The sequence below is a fragment of the Arachis ipaensis genome, chromosome B06 (genome assembly GCF_000816755.2).
Source record: "Arachis ipaensis cultivar K30076 chromosome B06, Araip1.1, whole genome shotgun sequence".
NCBI lineage: Eukaryota > Viridiplantae > Streptophyta > Magnoliopsida > Fabales > Fabaceae > Arachis > Arachis ipaensis.
The window spans coordinates 20907030-20919656 of record NC_029790.2 but is presented as its reverse complement, the minus strand read 5'-3'; the positions used below and the strand labels follow the sequence as shown (position 1 = coordinate 20919656).

Genomic DNA, 12627 nt, shown 5'->3' with positions numbered 1-12627 from the left:
AAAGAAAGATTTTTTTTATATGAGATATCTAAATAAAAAATTATAGTTATGCTACACATCCATAATCTAAGTCATCTAAGTCCATCCAAGTTGGCCCAATACCAGAAAAACCCAATCTCATTAAATGAAACATGACTTCCAGGCGCCCAACACTGCTATTTCATCAAGAAAGATTTTTTTTATATGAGATATCTAAATAAAAAATTATAGTCATGCTACACATCCATATAATTTTTCATCTAAGTCCATCCAAGTTGGCCCAATACCAGAAAAACCCAATCTCATTAAATGAAACATGACTTCCAGGCGCCCAACACACACGAAACTGCTATTTCATTCGCGCTTCATTATGAAAAAACGTTCCTTCTTCTTCAACATTGAAACCGCTTCTTCTCTTCGAATCTCTCTCAAAATTACTCAAACTTCACTCGTGTTCTCTGCGAAAACTGCTACCGGAGAAGAATCGCGAGAAGATTTCGGAAAGAAGAAGCAAAAATGAACGAAAACAGCAACAGAGACTGACAAATGTATGAGAAAAACTACTGTTCATTTAAAATCTTGCAATCTCGCATTTCTCCTAGTTACATTTTAGGTTTATTGGATTGAGTTACTTCATTTAGTAGATCGATGTATTCTGATTCTATTTTTACTGCGTAATTAGGGTTGGAATGAAATATTTTCTTATTTTCATTTAGTTCAGTGGAGTTGCTAATTTTGATTCACTTGATTGTTAGTATGTTCAGTTGACTTCTTTTGCATGGAGAAATACTATTCTTGATGATTGAATGTTTATAACGTTTTATTCAGCAAATGAAAGTTGCTCAGTTCAGTGGAGTTACTCATTTTCATTCACTTGATTGTTTGTGTGTTAAGTTGAGTTCTTTCGCATGCAGAAATATTTTTCTTGATGATTGAATGTCTATCATGTTTTATTTAGCACATGAATGGCGTTCGGTTCAGTGGAGTTAGTTATTTTCATTCACTTGATTGTTAGTGTGTTCAGTTGAGTCCTTTTGCATTCAAAAATGCTTTTGTTGCTGATTGAATGTTTATCACGTTTTATTCACAACATGAATGGTGTTCTGTTCAGTGTGTTTGGTGATTATTAGTGTGTTCAGTTCAGTCCTTTTGTATGCATAAATATTTTTCTTGATGATTGAATGTCTATTATGTTTTATTCAGCACATAAATGGCGTTCGGTTCAGTGGAGTTGGCCATTTTCATTCACTTGATTGTTAGTGTGTTCAGTTGGGTTCTTTTGCATGCAAAAATGATTTTCTTGCTAATTGAATGTTTATCACATTTTATTCAAAACATGAATTTTGTTCAGTTCAGTGGAGTTGCTAATTTTGATTCACTTGATTGTTAGTGTGTTCAGTTGGGTCCTTTTGCATGCAGAAATGATTTTTTTTTTTTTTGCTGATTGAATGTTTATCACTTTTTATTCAAAACATGAATTGTGTTCAGTTTAGTGGAGTTACTAATTTTGATTCACTTGGTTGTTAGTGTGTTCAGCTAGCTTCTTTTGCATGCAGAAATGCTTTTCTAGATGTTTTGTTATTTATCATGTTTTATTCAGTGCATTAAGGGAGTTCGATTCAGTGGGCTGGGACATTTTCATTCACTTGATTAAGATATGCATGCTTGTGCTTGTCAGTGTATTGAGTGAAGTATTGACTAAATTTTTTTGTCCTTACAGCAAAAATGAAGAAGACAATGGTGACAAAGAAGGAGAAGCCACGCTATAATGTAAGAACATTAAATATATTTATCCGCTTTCATTCGAATAAAATCTATTTTGTATTATAAATATATCGTGACATTCTATTTCAAAATCTTGCAAAAAACTCATGATTGCAGATGCCTGACAAAGGCAATAGCGAAGGTGTTTAAGGATATGAGTAAGGAAAAGAAAGATATTGTTGAAGAAATAGGATTCGGTGCACTGGCACATGTCCCGAAAATGAACGTCTCTCATAGCCTCTTAAGAGAATTAATTGATTGCTATGATGACTATCATGGATGCCTGAAAACTCTCCATGGAAAAATATACATAACACCTAGCAAAATAACAGTTGCGCTGGGCATAAATCACGTCGGTAATACACTTTTCACTTTCTGCTTATTTTTTGTTCATTGATTCCTTTAATTTTGGTTCATTAAGGTACAGAAAATTAAACTGTGCCTTTTTGGCTGATTTTTTGTTATTAAAATATTGTAGGGAATCGTTTTCCTAAAAAGGTTGAGTATGGCAGCCTGAATGAGGCAGACAAGGCAATAATTCACAGCCTCAAATGTGTTACGTTGGCATCTTTGACAAAGTCTGTCCTGGATATGAGTGTTGAAGGGGAGAAGAACCGGCAAAAATTTTGGAGGACTTTTGTCGTCTTCGTACAGAGGTGCTTCTTGCTGCCGACGATGGTAAACATGGCCTCCCCGATCCATAAACTGCATGTCCTTCGTGTGGACAACGTCCGACAGTGGGATTGGGCAAATCATGTGCTCAACTTCTTGAGGAAGGGAATCGAAAACAAGAGAAAGGGAAAGAAATAGTCCGTTGACGGCTGTGTTTTTTATTTTGATGCTAATTTATTTCCATGAAACCAAGTTCCCTCGCTTGGATGGACCTAATGCTCCCTCGCCACCGTGGGTGGCCCACTAGACAAAGAAGATGATGCTCGACCGGATTTCTCAGGAAGCAACGGACACAATGGTAAAGTAAACGAAAATTTCTCCTAAAATTTCATTTCAGATGCTTCTAAAATACTCTGCTAACTAAATAAGCTTGTGTTTTAGGTTATAATTAATTTATTTCTCCTAGTTATATTTTAAGTTTATTGGATTGAGTTGCTTCATTTAATAGATCGACTTATTCTGATTCCATTTTTTTGGCGTAACTAGGGTTTGGATTGAAATGTGTTCTTATTTTCTTTCTGTCCAGTGGAGTTTCTAATTTTGATTCACTTGATTGTTAGTGTGTTCATTTGAATCCTTGTGCATGCAGAAATATTTTTCTTGATGATTAAATGTTTATCACGTTTTATTCAGCACATGAATGTTGTTCGGTTCAGTAGAGTTTGTAATTTTGATTCACCTGATTGTTAGTATGTTCAGTTGAGTCCTTGTGCATGTAGAAATATTTTTCTTGATGATTGAATGTTTATCACGTATTATTCAGCATATGAATGGTGTTCGGTTCAATGTTTCTACTCATTTTGATTCACCTGATTGTTAGCGTATTTGCTCATTTCAGATGCTTCTAAAATACTCTGCTAACAAAATAAGTTTGTGTGTTTAGGGACTTCTGTATAGAAATCAAATAAAGGGGGAAAAAACAAAAAGAAAGAAGGTGGAGAAGAAACTAACTTTTTTGAAGGGGAAAGAGAAAGGAAAAGGGAAGAAAGAAAAAAAAGAAAATTGCTGATCTGGATTCTTCTTTGGAAGAAGACACTTTTTTCGAATCTAAATCTGAATCCGACAAAACACCACCAGCCAAGAGAACAAGACAACAGAGGCTGGTTAAAAAACAAAACATTGTTGCAACGGATTCAGAAATAAGAGAAACTGAAAGCAGTCCCACGAATTCAGAAAGCAGAAGTAAATCCAAAAACCAGTAAGTTTGATGTTCATATTGGTTTTGTTTTACTTGTATTTGGTTAAAATTTTTCTTATGTGCTTGTTCTTATGTATTGTAGAGAAGAAGAAGAAGAAATTGATAAAAACAACGACAAAGAAAAGAAAACAACCACAGAAAGTGGTTAAAAAAGAAAGCAAAAAAAGGAAGCTTGTACCAACGGATTCAGAGTACAAAGCCAATCTGAAAGCCAGTAAGTATTGGATCATGTTCATTATGTGATTGTATGATATTCATCTGGTTTAGTTTTGCTTTTCTTTGCTGAAAATTGTTTATGTATGCTTGTTAAGTAAATTACAAATGTGATATTGTTCAGTAGTGGAGTTGGTCAAGTTGATTCATTTGATTGTGAAGTGTTCAGTTGAGTCATTTTGCATGCAGAAATCTTTTTCTTGATGATTGAATGTGTATCACGTTTTATTCAGCACATGAATTGCGTTCGGTTCAGTGGACTTTGTCATTTTTGTTCACTTGATTGTTAGTGTCTTCACTTGACCTTTTGCATGCAGAAATATTTTTCTTGATGATTGAATGTGTATCACATTTTATTCAGCACATGAATTGCATTCGGTTAAGTGGAGTTGGTCATTTTCATTCACTTGATTGTTAGTGTCTTCAGTTGGATCCTTTGGCATTAGAAATGTTTTTCTTGCTGATATTTGTCTCCGGTATAAATTCGATGTGTTTGTCTATGTTGCAAAGAAAAAGAAATCGAAAAAACACCCATAGTGAAAAGAAAACAACCGGAGAGGTTGGCCAAAAAACAAACCAAATCAGGAAAGCTTGTTTTGACTGATTCAAAGAGCAAAACTGAATCTGATAAGGAGTAAGTTTCTGAAATCATATTTTCAGTTATTGATGCTTTCATTTTAGGTTCATTGATACTTATTTTATGAATTTTTAGAACTGAACGAGTAAAGGACAGCGCTGCGGAAAGAAGAAGACAGGCGTTGCAGATGTTAAGAGAAAAGAGATCAAAGAGAAGAAATGATGGAGGTCAGACAACAAACGTTGCTCCGGATCAGTTTGACTCGACAGAGGCGCGAAATGATTTCTCCGAGACGTAAGATTTGGCTTCTTATATTGAGTTCTTTTTCTTTGTTTGCTAACTTTTGCTATAACCTCTTCTAATTCCTCTGGATTCACCGAGTAATATTTATTTATCTTTCTTAGACTGCTGATTGTAAATCTGGGTAGCGAACCTCTCTTACAGACTCAGACGAGCTCCACACCGTTGTAAATGCCCCGGACAATACCAGGTAAATTCATTCATTGCAGGCTTTAATTTCGGATCAGTGGGTTCCAAAAATGAATTTCATGTGTTTCTAGATCTCTGCTTTTAATCTTGGTTGCTGATTTTAATTTGGTATCTTTTTTATTAGGAAAAATACCCCAAAAACCCCAGTAAAAGTTTTTAGAAGAAAGAAAATCCATAAAAAACAGAGTTTAAAAACTCCACCAGTATAAATTGAAAATATTTATGTTACTCTTTTAGATTTAGGTAATAATTTTTGTTTAATTAATCACATGAAAATCGTGTTTAACTGTCAGTAGCACTACACCTGATTCTGACCTACAAATCATTGAGGTTCGAGAAGAAACTCATTCTCAACCTTTGGAAACGTGAGTTTTTCAATGTGCAGATTTCGGTTTCTCAGAACCTATTCTAATTATTCAACATTAACTTCTTCCTTGTTTACACTCCTTAGAGCTCCTATTACGGTGTCTCTTCCGAGTTCTCTTAAGGAAGAGTTAATGAAAGATGACTTTATCTATGACCCTTCGGATAATGAGTAAGTTGTACATAAAATTCTTTTTATTAATTTTAATGGTATAAGATAATAATTTGGGGTCATTATTGAACTGTTTTCTATTTAATGCAGCAGCCCTCTGGAACCGCAATAGTAGCCTGCGAAGAAGCACTGGCATGGCAATCGGAACAAAAAGCACCTGTTGATGTGTAAGTTTTACTGCTTATACAGATCTGGATAATTTTGGTTTACTACATGGTTTAATTGTGGTTTAGTTGAATCCAAAAATGAATTCAATGTGTTCTTATTTTTGGACTCTCTTCTGTTTCTTACAGCTGCCCTCCGGAACCTGAAAAGCAAGCCGCCGAGGAATCTTCCCCGAGGAAGACAGAGCCAGAACCTCTGTTGAATGTGTAAGTTTTAATTAATATCATTTCTTATAATCTTTTGTCTTATATACTACTTTTTCATTGTTCCTTTAAGTTGTAATTAGAATTCTTTTTATTAGTTGAATGGTACAACATAATAATTTTGGGTCATTATTATACTCTTTTCTATTTAATGCAGTAGCCCTCCAGAAGAACAACAGAAATCATGCCAAGAAGCTCCGATGGCACAGTAATTGGAAGAAGAAGCACAGCCTGATTTATAAGTTTTCTGCTTGTTCAAATCTGGATAATTTCGGTTCACTATATTGTTTAATTTTGGTTCACTACATTGTTTAATCCAGAAATCAATTACTCTCTTCTGTTTGTTACAGCTGCCCTCCGGAACAAAAAAAGCAGGCTGGCGAGAAATCTTCTCCGAGGAAGGCGAAGCCATAACCTCCGTTGAATGTGTAAGTTTTAATTAGTATCATTTTTATTAGCTTTCGTGTTATATAATATACTGCTTTTTCCTAATTGCTTGAAACTTTTCTCTGTCGTCTTACAGTCCTGCTCGTCCTAGGCAATGGGAAGATGATGCACCTTCATTGAGCCTTAGGATAAGTCCTCCAGCATCTCAACCAAGTGCCCCTCTCAACTGACAGTGAGTCAACTCGAAATATTGGCAGACATGATGGTAGATGCTGCCGTGGTAGCAGCATTGAAATTTGCTGCGCAACAAGTGCCGAGCCGAGCCACACAGCCGCTGAAAGGTACAAAACTCTAGAGAAAGAGAAAGAAATCACGGAGGAGTTGATGGAGAAGTGTTATCATTGGATGACACATGTCAAAGAAACCAAAGATAGTTCCAACGAATATGATACCATATTCGTCTTGAAGCATGAAGCAAATTTCGAGGGGCTTAGACATCATTTCATGTCTCTAATGTCCAAACAACATGTGAAAAGCACGGTAAATTCTTTGATTATTGCGTTAACATTAATGATTTTTCTAAAGACTCTTATACCATTTATCTCATAAATTTTCTTCCTGTAGGTGGTCACTGCACATAACATGATTCTCAACCAAATAAAAGGTCACCGGTTTCAAGAACAAATATACTCTGTGCCGTTGGATATTGTGGTAAGCCAAATTTTTTATTCCCTACTGATTGATGTTTATCGCGTTTTATTCAAAACATGAATGGAGTTCTATTCAGTGGAGTTGTTCATGTTGATTCATTTTATTGTCAAGTGTTCAGTTGAGTCCTTTTGGATATAGAAGATATTTTTCTTGATGATTGAATATTTATCACGTTTTATTCAGCACATGATTGGTGTTCGGTTCAGTGAAAAATGCCATTTTGATTCACTTGATTGTTATGTATTTTGTTGAGTTCTTATGCATGCAGAAAACTTTTTCTTGATGATTAAATATTTATCACGTTTTATTCAGCACGTTTGGTTCATTGGTGTTGGCCATTTAGATTCACTTGCTTGGTTCATTTGTGATAAATAATTTGGTTCATTTGTGATTTAACTGGGATTCGTTTTGTAGATGTTTATGTTGGGAAACCATGGCGAGAAATACACTGATCCAAAGACCTATAAGGCCTACCGGTTTCATATCGATAAATATGCCCACCACCGCCAGTTTCTTGACAAAAGAAAACTCGCATCGTATCCATTTGTAAGTTGTGATTTCTAAAAATTCTTTGATAATTCTCTCGTTTGCTATCGTTTTGACAAAAATATTCTATGATTTTCCCAAACTTCAACTGTTTATGCCAATTTGCAATGGAGGACACTGGTGGTTGTGAATTGCCGATGTCCAGAAAAAGGCATTCTATGTTTTTGACCCTGTGCACAAGAAGAATAAAGAAATACCTGACTTGAAAATTAAACTAAACAAATTTGTTGTAAGTTATTTAAATCATACATATTTTGTTGTAAATTGTTTCCCTTGTTGATTGAATGTTTATCTTATTTTATTCAATTCATGATTTCTGGTCGGTTCAATGGAGTTGATGGTTTTGATTCACCTCATTTTTATTCAAAACATGAACAGAGTTCGGTTCATTGTAGTTGCTAATTTTCATTCACATTTTGTATCTCTTTTAGGGATTAATAGTCTCCCAGATGAGGGTTTACACTGGGGCGGAACCCTTAATGGAGGACGAAGAGGGAGAAGAGGTAGAGTATATCATGTTGAATGGTCAATGTACAAGGTAAAAATTTTAATCTTCTATAGTGCTATTTTTAATGTGTTTTATTTTGTATACTATTAATCGTATTTTATTTAATTCTTGCTTAGCTATGATTGTGCAATATATGTCATGAAATGGCTTGAGACAATTGATCCTCGAAAGATCAAAAAGGGAAGAGGTATCAATATAAAGCTTGGACACAAGTAAGTAGTTTCTAAATTAATAAAATTCTTTCATTTCTTATTTCATTTGGCTTCATTTCTTATGTATCTAATTTCTTTCAATTGAATTGTAGGAAGAAATTGATGGCTTCAGGCGCGAATACGGTCCAAACATTCTGTTGCACAAAATGGACAAAATCAAAGACCAAGTGATTCGGGAATCTGAAGCCATAAAACTCTCGAAGCCATCTACTGCCCTCTCCAGCCCTTTTTGTAAATTCACATCTGGAAATTTAGATAGTAAATAGGATATACTTTATTTGAATGGTTGTAATTAACAATATTTTGTTTAACTTGTTTAAAAAAGGAAACACTGCTTCTTTGAATGTATATATGTGAATATTAATGTAAATATTAAGGTATATATCTAATGTTAATATTAATGTATATATCTAATATTAATGTATATATCTGATTCAAGCTGGATTAGTCCTTGTCCTATCAGTTTGAAATGTTAATGTATATACCTGTTGGAATTGTCTGGCTGCTGTTTTATTCCAGGTTCACAGTGAATGGAATCAGGGTATTTATCAAAAACTTTAGGAACCCCAAAAAGACAATGAACCGAAACTAATACCCTATGTGAACCGAAAAAGTGCATATATCAATATAGGAGAGAGCTAATTTTAAACAAATATTTCTATCAGTATTCAGTTCTAGAAAACACCTGAACTCTTTGACATAAGAGAATAAAGTGACTATTTAATAAACAAAAAAGTGACTATTGAATAAAGAATTTCACAAAAGCTATTATCAAAAACAAAAAAAATTGACTATTCAATAAAGACTAACAATAGTAAGAAATTAACCCTCCTATAACTTCAGTGAACCGAAGCTTGCTGATAGATGAAAGGAAATTTATGTTAATAAAAACTGAAACTCCTATACTCCTCTCCGGGATAATTCATATCCAGTGCATTGTAAAAGCTGGAACTTAAATAAATCATTGATCCGACGTCTAAAAGATTCAATTGTAAAAAGAGGAAATAAATCGTATATTAGCAAAATGCATAAATGAATGTTTGTCTAGCCCTAATCTCAATATTACCTCACTTGGAGATGGCTTTTTCTTTTTCTTCGTGGCATTTGAAATCTTTTTTTCTAGGTTTGATCCCAATCTGTTCTTGGGCCAGCCTCTTATTCTGACATGTGGCGGGCTTTGAAGGTCGCTCAACGTGGCTTCTTCGTGGGATAACAAACTTTTTCCTTTGCTTCTCTCTTAATATTCTTGCATCTCGGCCATCAGATTGTCAAAGGCCCGGTGCAGAATTCTGGTCAGCTCCTCGGACTTGGATGCAAATTCGCATATATTTGCGACCGAAACACCAAATCATCGAATCTCTTGCTTCTCAGCTCCAGTAAAGGCTCGTCTTGGCTGCTCTTGATGTGTGTGTTTCTCTTCTTTATGTTCTTGCTCCAATGCTCCAGTATGTATTTCGGTGCCACGTTATCCATTCACTCAAAGCTTAGGTCGCTCAGAGAATGGCGACACAATATGCCCCTTGACTCGACAGCAGGCACTAGCACTTTACCTCTCGTGATATTGCGTCGTAGGTGACGAAAAACTTGTTGAATGTGGATTTGGAAACCTACTCTACGACTTCGTATGTTGTGAAACCTAGGGTGGAATGCATTGATCTTGTGATGCAGTTCACCTTTCCTTTGAAATTGTCCTTGAACTTTCCTGAACTTCTCGTGGATATACACGTGCTGAAACTGCGCCTCTATTGCTAATTGTATTGTGCAGGTATTACGGTGTGAAAATCTGCTCTCTTTGCTCTCTGCTTGCTAGGCAATTGTTGTATTGCTTCACGAATTGACTCAGGGAGCTGTTGCGTGTGATGAATTTGTTGAAAAATGTGTGCATGCTCTCGCTCCTTTATGTCTCATCCCGGCCCAAAAGTGGTGATCTAGGTAAACTAGAATTTATATATGCTGATCCTCGTATAGCTCTATAGAATGAACCGAATTAATGAGCTGTGTTAAACCGAAATCTGTGCATGATTTGACCCAAAAGGTAATGGCATGAAAATAATTCGAATTAAAACCTCGGTTATCTGAGAGCCACTTGTTGCCTCCGAGGCTGTACTTTGTGAGGAAATCGTTCCAGTTTCTGTCAAATGCGTCTTTTGTGTATGAGTTTCAAACGACGTGGCTCATCTCTTGTTCGATTTCTTCATGTCGCTTGTAACCGTTTAGTTTGTTTGGGATCTTTTTCATGATGTGCCAGATGCACCAGCGGTGAATTGTTGTTGGCATGCACATCTCGATGACCCTTTGCATCGATGTGCATTGGTCGGTGAGAATGTCTTTTGGTGCCTTCCCTCCCATGCAACGGATCCAACACTCGAATAGCCATTTGAATGATTGGATGTCCTCGTTTTTTATCAGCGCGCATCTGAGAAGTGTCGACTGACCGTGGTGATTCACGCCCATAAAAGAACCAAAAACCATATTGTACCTGCATAAATGGACACTCTCACAAATTGATTAACTGAATTGTGTAGATATGGTGAACGTAAAGACTTAATTTGGGTGAACCGAATACCTTTTGTGTTGTACGTGGTGTCGAATGAAATGACATCTTTGAAATACTCGCATGCCTCCCTGCTTCTTGCATCGGCCCAAAATGCATGTTTGATGGAGTGATTGCCTTCGAGGTTGAGCTCAAAAAAGAAAGTTTGGTTCTTCTCTTTCATTCTTAATAGGTACTTCCCGTATTCTTTGGCGTCGTGTTGTTCGGACACATTCCATACTTCCCATGTGATGTAATTCCTCACGTCTTTTTCTATAAAACTTAGTTCCCAGTGACTACCGGCTGCTGTTACGAATGATTGGTAAGCTTTGCTCGGTCTGATTCCGGCTTGCTCATTGGTTTCGATGGTGCAACGCACGAACATGCTTAGCTCCCTGTATTGTTTGAGCATCTCTACCCGGTCTAGATAGCAGGGGTGTGAGTAATTCAGAATGACTTTAAAAATTGTCCAGAGACCGACGTCCTTCAATATGTGTACGTATATCCTGGCTGGACAGTTTATGCTGGCTGAGGGATTTGTCTTTAGAGTAGGAGATATCTTAGATTTTCACCGCTCCTCTCTGCTGCATACGATTAGTTGATTCTTAATCTTGTCTCCGTCCTAAGTCGTGTTCCTTATTTTGGTAAAAAAACCGACAAGTTTGGAATAATTTTTGTAGAACTTTCCGGCTTCTTCTAGTGTCTTGAAAATCATCCCGACCTTTGGGACAAATTGTTCATCCACAACATACCTGGTCTGCAGAATGAACCGAACATGTTGTTATGGTGAAACAATTATATATAACTAAATGAATGGAACATTATCCATTATATAAATTCAAATTCAAATAGTTATCTGCATAATGAACCGAATACGTCATTATGGTGAAACAATTGTATAGAGTTAAATGAATGGAACATTATCCATTATATAAAATCAAATTCAAACAGCTTTCTGCATAATGAACCGAACACATCATTATGGTGAAACAATTGTATAGTACTAAATGAACGAAACATTATCCATCGTATAGTACTAACATCAAATTCAAACAGCTTTCTGCAGAATGAACCGAACACGTACAAATGGTGAAATAATTGTATAGTACTCAATGAACGAAACATAATCCATTATATAAAATCAAATTCAAACAGCTTTCTACATAATGAATCGAACACCTACTCATGGTGAAACAATTGTATAGTACTGAATGAACGAAACATAATCCATTATATAAAATCAAATTCAAACAGCTTTGTCTAGAATTTAGAGATTATCAATTCAATTCAAATTAGCAATTGCATTCCATTCAATTCGATTCAAAATTGAATAATCCAAACCTCATCAGTTTGATTCGTTTCAGAAGAATAATCCAAATCACTCTCATTCAACTGATTTGAAGTTGAGTCATTCATTGTGTCGATTCAGAAGTGCAGATCAAAGAAGAAAACGAAGAAGAATAGGAAGAAGATAAATACAACGTAAGCAGATCAAAAGAAGAAAACGAAGAAGATGAGCGCGACCAGAGGAGAACGACGAAACTTATTACGTTGAAAGCAATGCAGATCAATAAGGAAGAACGCGAGCAGAGAAGGAGGTTGCAACAGAAGGTTTATGTTGAGCAAAGGTTTAGGTTGCAGCAGAGAAAGTTTACGTTATATGTAGCGCGTGTATGACAAACGAGTGAGGGGTAGGAGAGTCGCGTTTGTCAAAAAATACTTGGATAACTTGGATGCATTTTTTATATGGATGTAGAGCATTATTGAAAAAATTATTTTTACTTTTCTATAAGATTTTTTTAAAAAATATAACTAAAAAAAAATCTTTTCTTAAAATTTCACTCAAACAAGTTCATATATCAATCAAATAATTTTCTAGTTATTTATTTGATTTGTAAAATTTTGTATGCATATTTTAACCAAAAATGCTAGTCA

At 35.4% G+C, this 12627-nt stretch overlaps 1 protein-coding gene across 1 annotated transcript; it reads left to right on the top strand.

The window, feature by feature from the left end:
- Positions 5512–7486, top strand: LOC110263712. Its single transcript, XM_021105470.1, has 5 exons — positions 5512–5594; positions 5721–5798; positions 6440–6722; positions 6807–6893; positions 7308–7486. Exons 1-5 carry the CDS (start codon positions 5512–5514, stop codon positions 7455–7457), a joined length of 681 nt encoding a protein of 226 aa, XP_020961129.1. The 3' UTR covers positions 7458–7486.